Below are 18,803 nucleotides of genomic sequence, written 5' to 3'. Positions count from 1 at the left end.
CTTTTAAACAATTTATGAATGGAATTCAGCCACGCTCAAATACATTTTGGACGATGATCTCGTAAAGTGCCTGGCACGAATTGCCTATGAAATACGAACGTTATTAAACTTACCTCTGTTTTAAATTAAACCATAATTGTTGTTTAATAAATGTGAAGTGAAGGGAACCCTCTCCAAAACTATTTATTTATTCCTAGAATTATACATATGTATGAAGCTAATTTCAGGAAAAATTGGAATAAGAAAAGTTATAGATAGTTAATTTTATTATAATTATTAATAAAATGTAAAAATATCGTAGCAACCAACATCATCGTTTTGGGTTTTGGTATCTTTTCAAAGGAAATCTATAAAATGAAAACTAATTGTGGAGTGCAAACTAAATTGGAGTTACTAATTTTTTGGAAGCAGAATAGCTTCAAATATGAAATGATGCAAATAATAAAACCGTGTTCCTACTTTTTTAAATTATACATATACAAGGTCTCTTCGAAAAGTACTCGGTTTTCGATTTTCTTGTAGCACTCATGTCTCCCAATTACAGCGACAAGTTCTGCAGTGTTGAATGTTCAGTTAATTTTTGACATATCGTGAAGCTACCTTGGAGCCAAGCAACGTTTTTGTCGGTGGTACAAGATGTTCTCAGAGGGCCGAGAAAATGTGAGTGATGAAGAGCAAAAGTTGATGAGGTTCTAGCATATAAATTGGCTCTTGGCATTCGATTTTTACTAATGATTTGGACATGAGACGAATTGCTCCAAAAAATTCGTACCAAAATTGCTCAATTTCGACCAAAAGCAGCATCGTATTAACCTTGCTAAGGAACTGTTGGATTCTGTTCGCGTCGGCCCAGCTCCAGAGGGTCACAACTGGTGACAAATCATGGGTTTATCGTTATGAAGTGGAAACCAAAACTCAATCATCCTAAGGGAAGCTGCCACACGAGCCAAGACCGGAAAAAGCGCGCCAAGTTAGGTCGAATGTAAAGGTTTTGCCTACTGTTTTCTTCGATTGAAGGGGCGTGGTATATCATGAGTTCTTACCTCAGGGTAAAATAAAGAATAATGCCTGCAAGTTATGCGCAATTTGCGCAAAGCAATCCGTCAACAATGCCCGGATTTGTGGAAGAACAAAAATTGGCGTTTCCACCACGATAATGGCCCCGCTCATATATCGTTGCTTGTGACCGAATTTTTGGCCAAAAACAACACATTACTAATGTCGTAGCCACCGTATTCCTTAGATCTAGCCCCATGTGACTTTTCTTTTTCTTGATTTGATGACTGGTTTATCGTACTCTACTGAAACCGATCAGGTGTGGATTATGGGTAAATGGTAAAAAAAAGACCATCAATTTACTTCGTTAATACAGTCATATTTATTCATTCAAGTTTCCTATTTACTAGGCCATCAGTGACGTACTAACATAGCCGAATTTTTAATGAATTTGATCTCATCTTTTCGTGTTTCCCGTATATATAATGTATTTCTCCAATATAGCTCACGCTTTAGTGCGCCAGGCTTCTGCTTATGACTGAATTTCGATAAGTTAATAATAAATATTCGGGATATTTTACGAAGAAAAAATGTAAAGGAGAACTTACGACCTTAAGGTGAAACGGAAGACAGCTGGAAACAACATTTAATAGGTAATTGTAGAACGATATTTGGTAAAAGTGAATTAACTTTTGGACAGTCACATAGCCTGAAAACTTTTAATTGAGTTTCGGTTTCGAAAAAGTTGGCGTTCTTAATTGTTTTCTTCTAGCAACAACCTTTCGCGTCGAAAATATTGTTATGAAAAGAAAAATTGAAGGAAATTGAAAAATACGGATATAAGCAAAAGAAAAATTAACTTTACAGGTGAATTCTTTTGCTTCTTATTCATTTTTCAACAGATTTTAGTAATTAAGGATTAAAACCAACAGTTTCTATCGTAGACATGGACTGATAAAAAAACTTTCAGCAAATAATAATGGTGCCTATTTAATATGAGCTTAGAACTTTTTTTCAACAACTATTATCCTGCTTTTCAAATTTGAAACGGGAAAGTATTCGTGGTATAAAAGCTGACAGTAGAAATTTCAACATTTTATACAGAATATGTAACGTTGGTCACATTGTATTATAGGATATCTTTTAAGCATCCTCTTTTGATTGTGACATATTATAATCCTGTATAAATTTTTGTTCAGGATCCCACCTCTTTTTTAGAAGGAAAGCTCTCGTGATTTATGTGAAGTTTAGTTGGAGCAAAACAAATTAATTTAATAGCTTTTCACTTCAAGAGTAAAACTTCTTCGTGGTGGTTAAAGCTACTTATTTTACGCGCGTGCGTGCCTCCGTGCGTGCGTGCGTGAGTGCGTGCGTGCGTGCGTGCGTGAGTGCGTGCGTGCGTGCGTGCGTACGTGCGTGCGTGCGTGGGTGTGTGTGTGTGTGTGTGTGTGTGTGTGTGTGTGTGTGTGTGTGTGTGTGTGTGTGTGTGTGTGTGTGTGTGTGTGTGTGTGTGTGTGTTTGTCTTGTTCTTTTTCAATTTTCTCTGCTGCTGCCCACATGTCTCTGTTATTATCTATAAGTTGATTGTAGGAATTAGGTGTTCATTTCTTTTTTAGAAAGTAATTCCTCCTTTCTATCTTCCACTTTTCTGATGAGGTCCCTGTTTTCTATTTGCCTTCTATTTTTCTTATCTTCTACTTTTAAGCATTCTTTAAGTAGATTACTTACTTCTTTTCTAATTTTCTCTTCATATTTTATCACCCTTTTTCTTGTTTTACTTGCTATCCTTTCTGTGTCTGTTTCTAATTTTAGTAGGTAGGTTGTTGTTTGACCAAGCCTGAGGATCTATTTTAAGTAGTTGTTTTATACTCCTTCGATTTCTTTGTGCCCTGAGGATCCCCATATTTTCGCTCCTTATATCAGTGTACTTTATACCAGTAGGTACTTTAAATAAATATACTTATTTCCCCACTTTTCTTGAAATCCCTGCCAGATATGCTCCATACTTTCCCTAAGACTGCAGTTGCCTTTTTTTTTAAGTTTCTTATTTGCTCTTCGTTCCCGTTGCTTTTCTGTATGAAGTAGTCTAGGTAGTTATAAATTTTTACTTCTTTAATTTCTTTTCCTTCCCATGTAAACATTACCTTTTTCGTTCTTCCACCACCTTTTCTGCTTCTCATTTTCTTCGATTTATCCGTGTTCTTCCATTTCTGTCATCCCCTCTTCATTTTTGCCATCAATACTATATAATCTGCGTAAGGTACTGGTCATACTTTCTTCTTTCCCATGACTTATCCTCCCATTTAAATTTTCCTCATTGTATTTTCTTGATCCGCAAATACTACCTATATAATTTCAGATTACCCAGTTGGTACTAAACAAAAATAATGAAAATGAGAACTGAAAACTAACAAACAAGTGAATGTTAAACAAAAAAGAGCTTGCAGAAGGACATGAGAGACCAGATAATATTATTCAGACAGGAAGAAGTGAGTGTCCTACATATGGGCACTGAAGTTGCATTAAGTGGACTTTCGGTCGTTTAAAGGCTTTTCCAATAAATGCTGGGCATGAGAGAGGACAAAACATCGTTCACAAAGCGTCACCGCATTTACGGATTCAGCTCTAAAGTCGGAGTCCCGAGTCCGGAGTTCATGTAAATTTAAAGGCATACAACGAACTAGTTTAACAATGTGTCGAGATTGTTCCTTTAGCTTGTCATTCAGAGCATTCAAGTAAAAACTTAGATAGGACAGAATATACGCTTTTGAGTTAGTTTGTTTTGTTACATATGCTATTATTTTAATACATCAATGCAAACAGGATTGTTTGAAATAACGTTGGGTGTACTATTGAATTTATTCTCGTTCTAAAATATGTTTAACGTAATGTTTGCAATAGAATTGAAGCAATATTTGTTTATCCATCTAAACGAAAATAAACGGTTTATATTTAAATTAGTTTATCAAAGCAATATATATCATACTTATAAATCTCCCTGGCGCCTTCGCCAAATACGGATTTTAAATTAATATTTATAATAGTAGAAACAATCCGGTTGCTTATCGAGTGGTGAAATACGTTAAATACACTAACTAGATTAAAAATAAAACAAAATCAGGCGTATAAAAAAAACAATATTATCGGTTTTCATGATCAGTGCCAATAATCATTAGCTATAGAGACCTAAACAAATGTTAGGTAGATTGTTACATGAGCTGTTGTTTAAAGACCTAATTACCTACCTAATTAGTGTACACAGTTTTATTTAAATAACTTCAGCAACCTCTAAAAATGAATCTGAAAGACTTCTGTGACTTTTTTTATTGAAGGCGACTCGACCATGCGCTATCTTCTGCTTTATATCCATACTTCTTCATCCGTCTTAACGTCCTAGATACCTAAAATCAGCCACTTCTTCTAATCTTTCGTCTCCTATCTTTATATTCGCTAGTGTTTCTTCCCTTGAATACCAGTACTTTTATTTTATTTTTATTTATTTTCATACAATAGTGTTTTATCAATACCACTTCCATTTTATTTAAAGCTATCTCTAACTCCTCCTTGCTAGATGCTAATACTGCTATATCATCTGCAAATTTAAGCATATTAATCTTTTACCCCTGTATATCCTTCCCTACAGTTGTACTGTCTTTAATGATGTTGATCACGACTACAATGTATAGATTAAAAAGTAGCGGTAACAGTGGGCATCCCTGTCTGACTCCCTTCCTAATATTTACTTCTCTACGTTGCTGCTCCAGTTCTATAACTGCCTGTTGCTCTTTATAATATTTATTATTTTGATATTACGGTGTGCTATTATAATTGTAATTAATTAATTATTCTAATTCACCATGTTTCATATTATTATGAACTGCAACAAAATAACTACAACGTTGAATTCACACACTTTGATGCAAACCTATTCCTGACGATGTCTCATACTTGAAGCGAAACATCGGTTGTGGTTTCACAAAAATATAAAGAATTTACCCTTTGTATGTAGCTTGATTTATTACAATTATATAATTGTTTTGGAAAAAAAATGGCAATATCAATCAAAGTTTTTGTAGTCTTGAAGTTACAACTTATTTGATGTAAAATAATCCTATTCGTAATAAATAGAGATTCGAACAAACCGATGCCTTTTAGGTTTCGTACGCTAGGAAATCGTTTACACGCTGATACATAGGAAAAGCGCAATTTTCTCTGCTCATGTTGAAAGCGGAAAAGCTAGAGAGTGACAAGGTTCTCGCTATTACACAATGTATAGAGCGGTGCTTCTTCCAGTGCCGATAACAATGAACGATTGAGGTTTAGTAAAAGGATGCGTTCTTTCAACATTTTACATTGTTCAGTTATCGTTTACCATTTACTAAAATGACTAGTTTTTCTATCTTGCATTTAGCACCTTCGGAAAATATTTTACGGAAGTACATAGTTTGTCATACTGTGCAAACAATTTGTGTAGAATAAGCAAAAAGATGGTTTGAAAATTTTATAGTTTCTAACAGGGACTTAATTAATCTGCCTCATACATAAAAGAAAATATTTCCTGACTTTTTAATACGGAATAATCATGGGTGTAGATAGGTAGGGGCAAGGAGTGTACTACCCCCCCGTGGCAAGTTCATTGCCTCCCCTGGAAAAGGCTCTGATGAGTCACGGTATCAGCATAAAGTTTTAAAACATAGAAACTAGACACTTTAAACCTACAATAAAGTTACAGCTATTGAAAATCTGCTCCCCTACAAGAAAAATATCTCGCTACGCCCATGAGAATAATCGCCAATAACACCAATCGATTACATTTATGCTATAATTTATTCAGCGATGTTACTTCTTTTGTTAAGAAATCGTTAAGACTTTGATCTTGTAACTGTTAATATCAAATTTATGCTATGCTCCATATAACTATATTTTAGAGTGATACTTTAAATAGAAAAACGTTTATCTATTGTTTATAATTTAACATTGCAAAATTTAAGACGCGAGAAAGGTTAATAAGCAGGCGAACGTATTATTCTCAATGATCATCGATTTCATGTCGACTTCCCATTTAAATTATTTGTGTTTTAAAGCAGAATATTTACAAAAACCATGTAGTTTTTCCCATTATTTGTATTCCAAGTCCGACAAATTTGTTATAGCCGATGCAGCCATTAACAAGAGAGCCTACTAAAGTCTAAAACTTACGAATTCTCTAAGTTAAGTTTTATTGTTAATTATGTTTTAATACGTCAGCAGATATATGTACAATTTTATACTTGAACTATCATTAAAAGGTAACCACTACTAACTGTAGTTACATCCTCTTTACGACGAAGGTGCTAACATCGCAAATAAAATCACTATTATCTATCTAGAATGCTTTCATGCTATTACCTATTAAAGTTATGTAGGTAACTATCTATAATACGATCACTGCATTATCATCTCCTGTAGTTTATCTTTGTCAGTTCACATTAATAAAGCGAGATATTATGAGATGCGATATGCAGAGAAAGTTTATGAACTGATGTTATTATCTACCATACGTCGATACATTATAGAAACGACAAGATAGCGTATGTTTAGGAATTGTTTACATTGCCTCCAGAATTAACCGTTTACAACAACTACTTTTGTTTAAGTATTTGGGCGATTCTGCTTTGCATCAGTTCTTTAAAATTGTTTTTATATTGTTTTTTGTATTATGTAACAGTTTATATTTATATATTACATAAACACTTTTTAGAAGGTTAATTGGACATTACGTCACCGGTCAAATCCGATTTGATAAACTGACTGCTAAGGCCAAACTTAAACTTAAATCAAAAAAGGTTTATTAGACGTAGAGGAACTGCAGCATATTTGGGATACTGCAGGTAACTTGGAATACTTCGATCTCTAAATAATTATAAACGTTATCTGTATTTTTTTACCGTAAACATAGTCATACGACACACGAACCCATCGAGTATTAAGAACGGGACGCCACTTTGTAATTATTTCAACTATTAATTGACCTTGTTAGTTTATGATGCTACTATGATTTTGTGAATATACCTACAATTAAAAATGTGACATGGAATTTTATGTTGGGATGGCATGTTGTTAATGTGGAATATCGAAAGAGAGCATAATTTGGAATTAATTAGATGTTATTTTAGTTTATTTTGTTTAAAAAAGATTGATTATCTAAAGATCTAAAGACTATAAAACTGTTACAAAGATAAGAAATCTTTTAGTTTCCAAGGAAAAGTGTTAGCAAATGTGAAAAAAGTGTAAGTGTAATTTGGAATACTATATTCCAAATTACCAGCACCCTAAGTCAAATCTCGATTTTGGAGTTTTTTAGTTTGATAGGCATTTTGATAAGGTTTCTGGTTTTTGTTATGTTTGATTGTTTTTATTATTAAAGGTTAATAATTTGTCAATCATTTAATGTATTTTTTATTGAGCCATCCCGTTTCTCTTTAAATTTATCCTTAAAAAACAGTGGGATGCGTTACTGTCATCGTTGGGAATCTACGGTTTAGATTGTCCTTATTAGGAATTTAAAATTTAGTTTGGCCTTTTGGGTTAGACAAAAGTAGTTTATAGTGAAATCGGATTTGGCTGGTACCAGTCCAGAACAAACCTGTAAGGACTAATGTTTAGCCAAAACTTACTGAATTCGGGTTTGGTCAATACATACACACGTATGTGTATTATTACAAACATATACGTGAATTTTCAGACTGCGTCATGTTAGTTTTTTACACAGAATAACATGAATCTTACCTAACACTCCCAGTCTAAAGTTTATCGTGACCACAATAACCTTGCCAGAGGATGCGAGAACTGTTCCGTCGTACGGATTTCCGGAGTTCCACTCGTAACTCTCTCCGTGGACGTAGACAATGCAAGGCAGCTTTTCCGTTTCCTCTTCGCCGGAAACTGAAACAAGAGACTTTTTACTCGTCCGATATTTTCCCCAATTTTCAAAAACTGTTTCAGCAAATCAAGATGTTTTACAAATTTCTAATTGTAGTAGGTGTTTATGAAATTTAAGACAATCCGGAAAAGAAAAATATTTTTTAAGGTTTAGTTGATGAAGATGCCTAGGCTACTTTCAGTAAATGAAAATTACGTATCCTTCATAAACATCCCGCTCTTTTTATTGAAAATCGGTTAGTTTATAGCTTCCCTGGTATATTGAAAGTCCCCGTAGGGTGAAGCGGTATTTATAAAACAGTATTGTATGAAAATAAATAAAAGTCAAACAAAAATACTGGTATGCAAGAAAAGGTAGGGAAAAAACTAAAATAAAGATAGGAGATGAAAAATTAGAAGAAGTGGCTGATTTTAGATATACAGGAAGTCAAATAAGTCAGGACGGAAGGAGTAGTAGGGATATAAAGCAAAGGATAGCACAGGGTCGAGTTAATTTTAATCAAAAGAACTCACTTCTATTCTCGCGAACGGCTAATTTAGAAATTCGAAAAAGATTATAAAAGTTGTATTTTTAGAGCGCGGCGCTATACGGGTGCGAAACATGGACGGTAGGCGCTGCGGAAAAGAAAAGGTTAGAAGCGTTTGAAATGTGGTGTTACAGGCGAATGATAAGGATACCATGAATAAAGAAGGTAAGAAATAAAGAGGCATTAGAAGGAATAGGAGAACTGATGACTCTATGGAAATCACTAAGGAATAGGCGAGATAGGTTGGTAGGACACCTTCTTAGGCATGAAGGTCTGGTCAGAGACATATTAGAGGCACAAACGGGAGTTAGGAGGGGTAGAGGTAGACCTAGATTAGATTAGTGTTCGCAATTAGTTAAAGATGTGGGTTGCTTTATTTCTAGGGAAATGCGAAGATTAACTCAGTATAGGAAAGAGTGGAGGTGCGTGTCCAGTCAGTCTTAGGACCGATAACCTTATGATGTGTTAAAAAATAAAAATCTTATGTTATATTCCGAAATACTTAGCAGAAATACGTAGCTAACAATTAATAAAAAAATATTTTGCAGACATATTTTGACGCTTGAAGACTTCTTCAATTATGTTAAATAATTACTAATAAACAATGTTTGATGTCATACACCTTGTCTCCGCTATATCTTGAGGCATCGAGAAGCGAAAAAAAATAGAATNGTAGCTAACAATTAATAAAAAAATATTTTGCAGACATATTTTGACGCTTGAAGACTTCTTCAATTATGTTAAATAATTACTAATAAACAATGTTTGATGTCATACACCTTGTCTCCGCTATATCTTGAGGCATCGAGAAGCGAAAAAAAATAGAATTAATTTATATGAGCACTAAATAAATTATTTAAGTTGTAAATGAGAGCTTCTAGAGTAAAATGAAAGATTCACATTTGCAACTATTATCACTCTATACAGTCAAAACATACACGCTAATTAAAGTTCTTGCACCTTTTCCTAGACGTGCAAATTACACAGTCAGTTTCGTTACTTTGCTTTATTTTAGTCCATTTTCTATTTAAAACTTCAACACGTACGTATAAAATTATATCCTTAATTTAACTATTTTGTTGCCCGCTTAATTTTTATTTTTCAAAGAAGTCTTCTTCCTAAAACTTGGAGATCATTTTGCAACTGAAAAATTGCATCTTTAGAAGAAAAGTTGCAGATGAGGCAGTTTTCAAACTAAAAAGTATAAGACAGCTACGTTGTGAAAAGTTTTACTAATTGCCATTTCTTTTAACATTCAGCAATCCGACTAATTTTCTGTTAATGAATATGATTGCGTAAATCACGTCTAAACTTTTCCAGCTTCCCAGTTAAAATTCTTACCGGGAATTTCTTCGAAATGCTGCATTCACAAAAAAGTTTTGAATGCTTTTATAAAGATCTCTTAGTCAATGATAAGAAACGTAGTTGGAACGAATGAGATTATATAATATCATAAATATAGCTATTGTAGAAAGGAGTATTTCTTAGAATTGAAAACTATTTATTAAAATAAATATAATACTTTATAATTTATTCGTCATATTATAAAAGAATGTCATCTATATTGAATTTGAAATATATATGATAATATTTACATGATATTGTTATACAGATCCATAAATTTTTATTTCGGTCACTGATACATCGAAATTATTTAGTTAAAATTGCAATACTTACTTAGTTAATGTGTAAGTAGGCCAATTAGCGGTCAGTTAAATAACGGAATTAATATTTAATAACCGGGGAGTAGAATTCAAGATCACGAAAATGCAGGGTGGTGAGGCGGCTTTCCGGCTGTATTCACCCTGCCATTTCTACGTTCCCCAATTATCTAATCAGATCGGCTAAGATTATGCTAAAAGGTTATTAATTAACTATGGTTTAACACAGATGATTGAGTAAAGACTTTTATCCTACACATCCCAACATCAACGTTTTTGTACAATTTTTAAAAATTATTCAAACAGATTTGTACATCTTGATAGATCCTGTCAATAAAAATTAATTTAGACAAACAGAAACTCCAAACATGAATTGTACAATATAAAAACAATAAAAGCAGATACGATTTTGTAAGATGTGTTAATTATAAACCGAGATAAAAATGTTCAGTCTCTTAGAGACTCTGAAAGCGAGACTCGAGTCTCCGTCTCTCATCGAGTCTCTCTGGTGTCGCTGAGAGAGACTGTCGAGAGACTGTCAAAACAACGAGACTGTCAAAAGAACGAGAGACTCGAGTCGCTAAGAGAGATCCTCATTTCGTATCCAGTCCCTGAACGAGAGACTCGAATCTCTGAACGAGACACTCGAATTTCTCAATAAGGGGCGTCTCGATAGACATGGTTTTCCAAGTTCAACATATTTCAGAGATCCCAGTCTTTCTACGAGAGACTCGAGTATCTCAATTTTTCAGTTTTATTCATTCAGTCTCTCTGTGAGAGACTCAAATCTCTGAATTAACAATTTTATCGTCCGAGTCTCTCATACAGAGACTATGAGATATCAATAAAAACACCTAGGCAATAACTGAGAGACTGTGAAAAAATGTGAGAGACGCTCTCAGAGACTCTGAAAGACTTTGAAAGACTCTGAGAGACTGGAGAGAAACTGAAAGTTTTTGTCTAGGGAAGTGTAGAGATATAGTTTTTATTTAGTATTATTATTATGAATGACGAGATATGTAAAAGTATTAATGTAAACGCATGTAAAAACATCTTGAGAATTGTACTCTTCATCACCCCTCCGAAATTTGGTCCGCAGTTAGGTCCCTGATAAGTGTTTGTCAATCGAAATTCCGTCGCTCGTCCAAAACGGCCTGCCAAATTTTATGATTATTTTATCTTTTGTAATCACTTAATTGCAGATAAAGTTAATAAGAAATTATATTATACAATATGGTACAGAAATCATTTTTTTTAGTAAATAAATGGAAAAATGAATTGCAAAATCGAACAAATAATAGAAGGAAATGATTTTTGATTTGATGAAATTTCAGTCTGATTAATTTTACAATAATCGCCGACATTATTTGTGCATACAGTGGATGGAATTAAACAAAACGAGTTGCGAGAAAACCATTTTGGATAATCTTGATGTAAATCACATTTAATAGGAACGCTGCAGTTATAATTCGTTTATAATACCCACTGCCATGCCATCCATATTCGAATTGCCAATTTATATTCAATGAGAGCAAATGGGTTTGAAGTAGAGTTTTGGATGCCATTAGTTTTGGTTTACAATAATTTAAAATTTAATGTAGTATGAATTCGCATAGTCAGATTGAAAATTAATAGATAGTCTACTAAGATCAAAAACAATAAAAAGAAATTACCTGAATTATAATAATCCACAATAATAATTTAAAAAACTTAATACGAGCGTTAGTTTAAAGTTTAAAATATGAGCTCAAGGTACAGTCAAAAATCTAAATTTTAGAAATTGGTCTTATTAGAAACAGAAACTCCGTATAAAGATCAACACTATACTTGTCAAATTTTTTAAAAAAACTTTTGGGTGTTTCATTCCCACCAGCCAGTAATGCTGGTGGGCGGGCAGTCCCTCCGGACTACGCCGGAAGGTAGGGCGGAAGGCCCTCTTCAGCCTGCTTTCAGGAATCGTGGGAATGGGTGGGTGGTGGTTCGGGTGAGAAAGTTGAGACGGACGAAATGAAGACAGAAGAGAATGAAAGATTATCTGTGGAATATTACTGCCCCAGCATTTGCTTAAGTGATCCAAGGAAACCACAGAAAAACTTGGACCAAGGCAGACGGACCCGGAATCGAACCGGCGTCCTCCCGAATGCTAAGCAATGGTCTAAACACTTGTCAAATTCATTGAATTCGTTTTTATTTGGCCGTTTTGGGATACAGCGGTTTGTTACCGTTACCCTTTGTCGTCTTGGATTGTAAATACAGTAACTAACCATTCTAGTACTCGCCCCTGATTAAAATTCAAATACATATTAAGAAATAGCCTTGAAACGTATATTTCTGGGAAACCCCAAGCAGGTATCGTTACCACCCGCTTGGAGGGAAAACAGTAATAAAGAGAAGAGACTTTAAATTTTGAATAAACCATTACACTTCAGTCAAAACGATCAGTCAAATAAACATTTATCATCAAATCTCACGTAACAATAACATAAATAAATTTATTTGATCAGCGTAAACATAAATGTAATCATTAATATTAATTTTAATTATTAACTAATTTTATTGAGGTTGTTTTTATTAATAAACATTAAAATACAATTCAGGTTTTATTTTGAACCAAAGAAGCGGCACAGCAGTGCAAACACGTAATAAACACTTCATTATCAAGAATATGATTATATCTGTAGATGTCGGCAAGATTACTCGGAAAGGAGCAGTTGTTTATGAAAAAAAGTGCCGACAAAGAGTGAAGGGGTAGAAGGTAGATGAAGGGTTAGCAGCTGTTAAATATATAAAGATCAAAATTCTTCTATATCTATCTACAATTATGGTAAAAATTGACTATTTGGTTTGATGTTATATGCGTAATAGAAACACTCATAATATTAAATAATTGTTAATTAATCGAAAAATTTTAATACTTTCTTATTTAACACTACAATTAGCAATAAACTGTAGTGGAAAATTTAAATCAAATTCTAATACGGGAATTTTGTCAAATAACGTTTTAAATAGTAGTAGTACAAAACTATAGCGAAAGACATTTCAACTTTGCTATGCTCCCTGAGGATGTCAACCTTTTGGCGAAACGTCGAATAAACGCCTGCTTCAGTATTCTCATAGAATCAATCTTAGACCATGGGTATCAAGACTTAATATCAAGCATTAATTGGATAACGCCGCCAGTGAAAGCTTTTTCGAACATTGCTTTACTGTAGATGAAAATTTAAACAACTTTCACGTTGAGAAAACAGTATTAAATTTCCTGTTGCGAACAGGGAAATTCTTTCACCTTTGCCGACTAAGCTAATTTATAAAGAACATTAGATTCAAAATGAAGAAAAGTTAATTCCAAAGCGAAAGTACATCCTCCTTTGTACTGAATAAACTGTGCATAAAATGATCCCTGGCAAAGACAAGGGAAAATAATGGACGACATTAAAGGAAAATTGCACCGTTCACCTCTTAGCGGGCGTTAATAAAACCATTTTAAATAATGCTATTATGTCGGCCTTCATTCGGAGCATATCTAGCCGCTGACGAACAATTTCAGCTGCAAATGAAAACTAACAGTAATATGAAAATTAAATAGAGATAATCTTCTTTGTTAAGAAACCACCCCAGACTTTAGCGATAAGGTTATTACAATAACTACGGAGAAAATATTCTACTTAAGATTTAATATACCGATCCGTTTAATAAGTAGGATCTACTAAAAGAAAAACAGAACAAATTATAGAGAACTATATCGTTGCATTTCCTAATCAGGACACGAATTACTCTATTATCTAGCAATACTGAAAATACTTTCTTATTAAGCTTTAGTTCTAATGGAACAATCGTGTCATTTTGCTAAAAATAAGAATTTTTTACGGAAATCGTTGATAACACTCGATAATACATAAACAATTTCCAGCCTATGGGGCGTTTAAACCCCTTACAGCGGTCCCACTTGGGTCGCCACTGACAAACATAAAAGAATGAAATTCTACAGTTAACACTACCTGAATATGAGTATATACTTCTATAATATATACTTTGCGAAACTATGCAATAAACAAATAAACGCAGAACGAACTATATAGAAATGTATGCAAAGTTCAGGTTAGGATAGGAACGAAATAAAGTTAATAAACCTGTTATTTATCTAGCTGTGAGTATATATTTCGATAATATAAAGTTGTCATATATAAGTTTCTTCTTAATACTCTGGTTATCATGCACATATAACAGCATGTCATCGTAAAATTTACTAGAAAATCTATGATTTACCAAGAGATAATAATACAGCCTTCTACGCTGTTGTATATGTATAATATATATTGTTATACATATATAATAGATTTATAGTGAACATAAAGGATCGAGTTTCGGTAGTTCACCTTTATTAACACTACCTTCACTGTAGAGTTTGTATAGAAAAGACTCTTGTGCGAAGCGCGATCCTTGAACAGGCTTCGTCCTTTGTCCTTGTTAAAATGACTATCTCTTTAAATCAAATTCCAGTACCTGCCGCTGCTACCTCCGAGGGGTAGAGTCATTAATTAACATAATCTTTATCCGTGTGCTAGCATCTATTCGCGTTTATATTAGTATTAAGGCACATTCGCCTAAAGGAAAATTTAATCACAACGCATTGTGGCTTCTTAAGAATTGCGAGCCAACGAAAATATGTTCCTTTTTGGGATGAGGAAAATCATGAAGGAATGTCATCAGCAATTTGCGAAGTACACCACCTAATTTCGGCACTATTCATTTTCTATGTAATACGCCATTAATGTAATCTCATATAAATACCTAAGGTTACATCAATGAGCCAACAACAATTTATATTCATGACCCTTTACATATTACCAATAACTGATCTAATATATATTTGCTTTAAGAGGCTAGTGATAATTTTTGTTAATCACCCATTAGAAATTGTCATTGATGGGTCCATATTATCATCCAGGAACTTTTCTGTACTGGACCAATAATGGCTGCCATTAATGCGCCATTAATTTTCGTCTGGTACGTCACAGTTAAATCAAGGAGTGGGTACATTTCATAATCGAGATAGCTCTAATTAGTTTCTCCACAAAATCTTGTTCGAATGAATAATGTCGATGTTGTAGGAGATAATGAACTGAATTCCCTCTTACTGTATTTCCCGAAATACTATTCAAAATTCAGTAATCAGAGCAAACGCTACCAGACAAGCCGAATGAATAGGACGCTGTTGTTGTCATTGCTTGCATTGATTTATGTAATATACCCACCTATATACTTGATTAGTGAACTAGTTATCGGGGATTAGTATCTATACTATACGTATGTTTTTAATAAACCAATGCTTAATCATGCTTTATTGAAAATAGATAATCATCAGTTAATCTACATACTACATACTGGATTGATTTCTCCATTAAATTAAGCACGAGAGTTAAAACTGAAGAAATTTTGAAAATTAACAGTGGTTAAAGTCCGTTAATAAGAATTGACGGTTTTATGGTTTAAACTACTTCCAAAAAATTAAAGTAAGCATATGCAAGTATTTGTTTCAAGCGATTTAAAAATGTAATGTATATATATCTTCAGTGGATAAGGTAGGTATATTAACTAGAATATGCGGTGGCACCCTTCTACATGTTTTTGTTAATCGACAATATTACACGAAAAAATTACTTTAAGCATTCCGGAAATATCAGCAATGTTCGGTGGTTGTATAAATAGCGTTGATCATCTGACAACAAGCAGTCCGTAATTGATGATACTGATGATATTATAAGTGATATAAATAGTGCGAAAGCGAAAATTAAAAACTGTGAAATAAATAGGAGCATAAAACTATATAGTGTCTTAAATACGTTATTGTTAAATAAAGAACAGTACATAAGGCGCTACTATGTAAAATAAATTTCTTATAGTGTTAGCATAAATGGTATCTATAGGCAGATACTATAAAGCTTACATCTACTGTACGAGGGCGGTTCAATAAGTACCCGTGTTTGAAGACAAAGGACGTTCCTGAGGGAAGTTGGTGCTATCATCGTGTGCTGCCATGTATCAAACGACACCAAAACAAATTTCAGACTGATTAATAAGTTAGTTTGGATTTGGTAGTCATTCGAGTAAGACATGACTCGTGATTTTCGCTAAGATGGAAAAAGAGCAATATCGTTCGGTAACTCGCTTTTTGTTTTTGGATAAGAAGAAATGCGCCATCTATGACCACAGTTAGATGTTGGTTCAATGAATTTAAACGTGGGCGAACATCCGTTTTTGATAAGGAGCGACCAGGACGCCCGGCAGACGTAGTTGCCGAGGAAATAATTGAAAAAGTCCACACGACATGATTCTTGCTAATCGACGAATGAAAGTACGCGAAGTAGAAGAGGCAGTAGGTGTGTCGACCGGAACGGTAATTAATATTTTACTTGATCAGTTGCCGATGAAAAAATTGTCGGCTCGATAGGTGCCGCGATTGCTCACGGTGGAGAACAAGCGAATGCGGCTGTTAACTTCGAAACAGTGTTTGGAGCAATTTAAGCGAGATCCGAAGGACTTTTTGCGTCGAGTTATAACCGTTGATGAAACCTGGATTCATGATTACACACCAGAAATCAAGCAACAATCAAAACAATGGATTTCTCCGGGTGAATCTGCTCTAAAAATAACGAAGACGGTCCCGTCGGCCGGAAAGGTCATGGTGACGATTGTTTGGGATGCGAAAGGCGTCATCCTCATGCATTTTTTAGCGTAAGGAAGAACGATCACTGGATAATATTACAGTGAGTTATAGGACCGCTTCGACAAAAAATTGAAGGAGATACGGACGTATTTGGCGAAAAAGAAGGTGCCTTTTCACTATGATAACGCACCAGCACATTCATACGGAGTTGTTGCCGCCAAACTACATGAATTGCTGTCGCACTCCCCGTATTCACCCGATCTGGCTCCCTGCGACTTTTTCTTGTTCCCTACCATGAAGAAATGGCTCGCGGGAAAAAAATTTAGCTCAAACGAGGAAGTCATCGCCGAGACAGGGGCGTATTTTGGAGAGTTCGACAAATCCTACTTTCTGGAGGGGTTAAAAAAATGGCAGGAACGTTAGGAGAAGTGTATCTTTCTAAAAGGGGACTATGATGAAAAATAAAAAAAAAATGGTGTCTTCATTTCTAACACGGGTACTTATTGAACCGCCCTCTGCCTTTATCAACAATTAAAATACTTCTGCTTGTATTTCAGTTTAAATTATCACTACAATTTTGTCTTTCCAATTTTCATATGTGTTTCTTTAAAGACGACAGTAAGTAACCGCTGAAACAATACTGTCTTATTTTTTAGTTAAAGAAGCTTTCGTTTTAGAGTACGGATTAATTTTTCTCAATGTCACGATGCTGTGTTCGTTTTCATTTGGTAACTGGACAAAAAAGGTAATTTGTTGAACTTCGATTGTCGATTATTCGCTGCTAAGCGCGTATTATTGGAAGCAATTAATTTTCTTTCAGAATCTTGAAACCTATCATGTACTAAAGTACATATTTCGAACAGTAAATTGCACAAGTTAGATAATTAAGCAGCGCTTTAATTAAAGTTTCCGAACACTACATCCTGTAACCGAAGTTTAAGTAGCTTCTAATTAGTGATGAAATGCTTGATTAGTTATAAAGCTATTGAAGAATTTTGCTCATTTTATCAAAAATATTCGACTATGCTTATTTTGTACGATATACCTAATATACACAACTATATAAATTCACCAAATAAAACTAAAGACCAAAGATCTATTTTAAAGCTCCAGACACATCGATCGTTTTTTTCTAGTTACAAGTACACACTCGAAAGTGTTATTTAGTTAATCGACGGTTCAGTTCTATAAATAACGGCTCTTACTTACATTTATGTCAGTGGCAGTAACTCTTTATTAACTGAACAAAGCCTTCGAAAATCCTCAGTAAATATCGATACGTCAATTTTTTGCACATTATTTGAACCTTTTAGAAAGGTTCTGGAAGATATAAAATGCAAAAAACTCTATTGTACTTGATCTATTTATCGATTATATCTTGAATTTTCCATAAAATTTATATTTAGAGTGAACGTCGTTCCCGTGATGTCGACACAACCGATAAGTATTCTGTTTTCGTTCACTTGCGGGAAAAACATTTGATATACGTAGAGTTAATTTGGGTGACACTTTATTAATGTGTAGAGACTGTCATTGAAATCTTGTAATTATTGCAAACAGTCTGCAGGCACACTATTTTTTTTGTATTTGAATGAAGAATACATCATCATCATAAGGTCGTCAGTCTTAAGACTGGTTGGACACACACCTCCACTCTTTCTATCCTGAGCTAGTTTTCCCTAAAACTAAAACATCCCATATCCTTAACTATTTGCGAACAGTAATCTAATCTACATAGGTCTACCTCTACCCCTCCTAACTTCCGTTTCTGCCTCTGATATGTCTTTGACTAGACCTTCATGCCTGAGAAGGTGTCCTATCAACCTACCTTGCCTATTTCTTATAGACTTCCATAGAGTCCTCTGTTCTCCTATTCTTTTAATAACTCTACATTTCTAACCTTCTCATCATTCGCCTGTAACACCACATTTCGAACGCTTCTAACCTTTTCATTTCCGCCGCGCCCACTATCCATGTTTCGCACCCGTACAGCGCCGTGCTCCAAACATACACTATAACAACCTTTTCGAA

At 34.2% G+C, this 18,803-nt stretch overlaps 1 protein-coding gene across 3 annotated transcripts in view; it reads right to left on the bottom strand.

Moving 5' to 3' along the window:
- LOC108737977 (neuroligin-1-like) overlaps positions 1-18,803 on the bottom strand; it is a 280,090-nt gene that overhangs the window by 72,479 nt on the left and 188,808 nt on the right. For all 3 annotated transcript variants that reach the window (XM_025981832.1, XM_025981834.1, XM_025981833.1), the window contains one exon: positions 7,765-7,920. In XM_025981832.1, the coding sequence (XP_025837617.1) occupies positions 7,765-7,920 (156 nt within the window). The remainder of the gene's footprint in view (positions 1-7,764; positions 7,921-18,803) is intronic.

Source organism: Agrilus planipennis, unplaced genomic scaffold (assembly GCF_000699045.2).
Source record: "Agrilus planipennis isolate EAB-ADULT unplaced genomic scaffold, Apla_2.0 scaffold161, whole genome shotgun sequence".
NCBI lineage: Eukaryota > Metazoa > Arthropoda > Insecta > Coleoptera > Buprestidae > Agrilus > Agrilus planipennis.
This window is presented reverse-complemented; position numbering and strand designations above follow the sequence as displayed.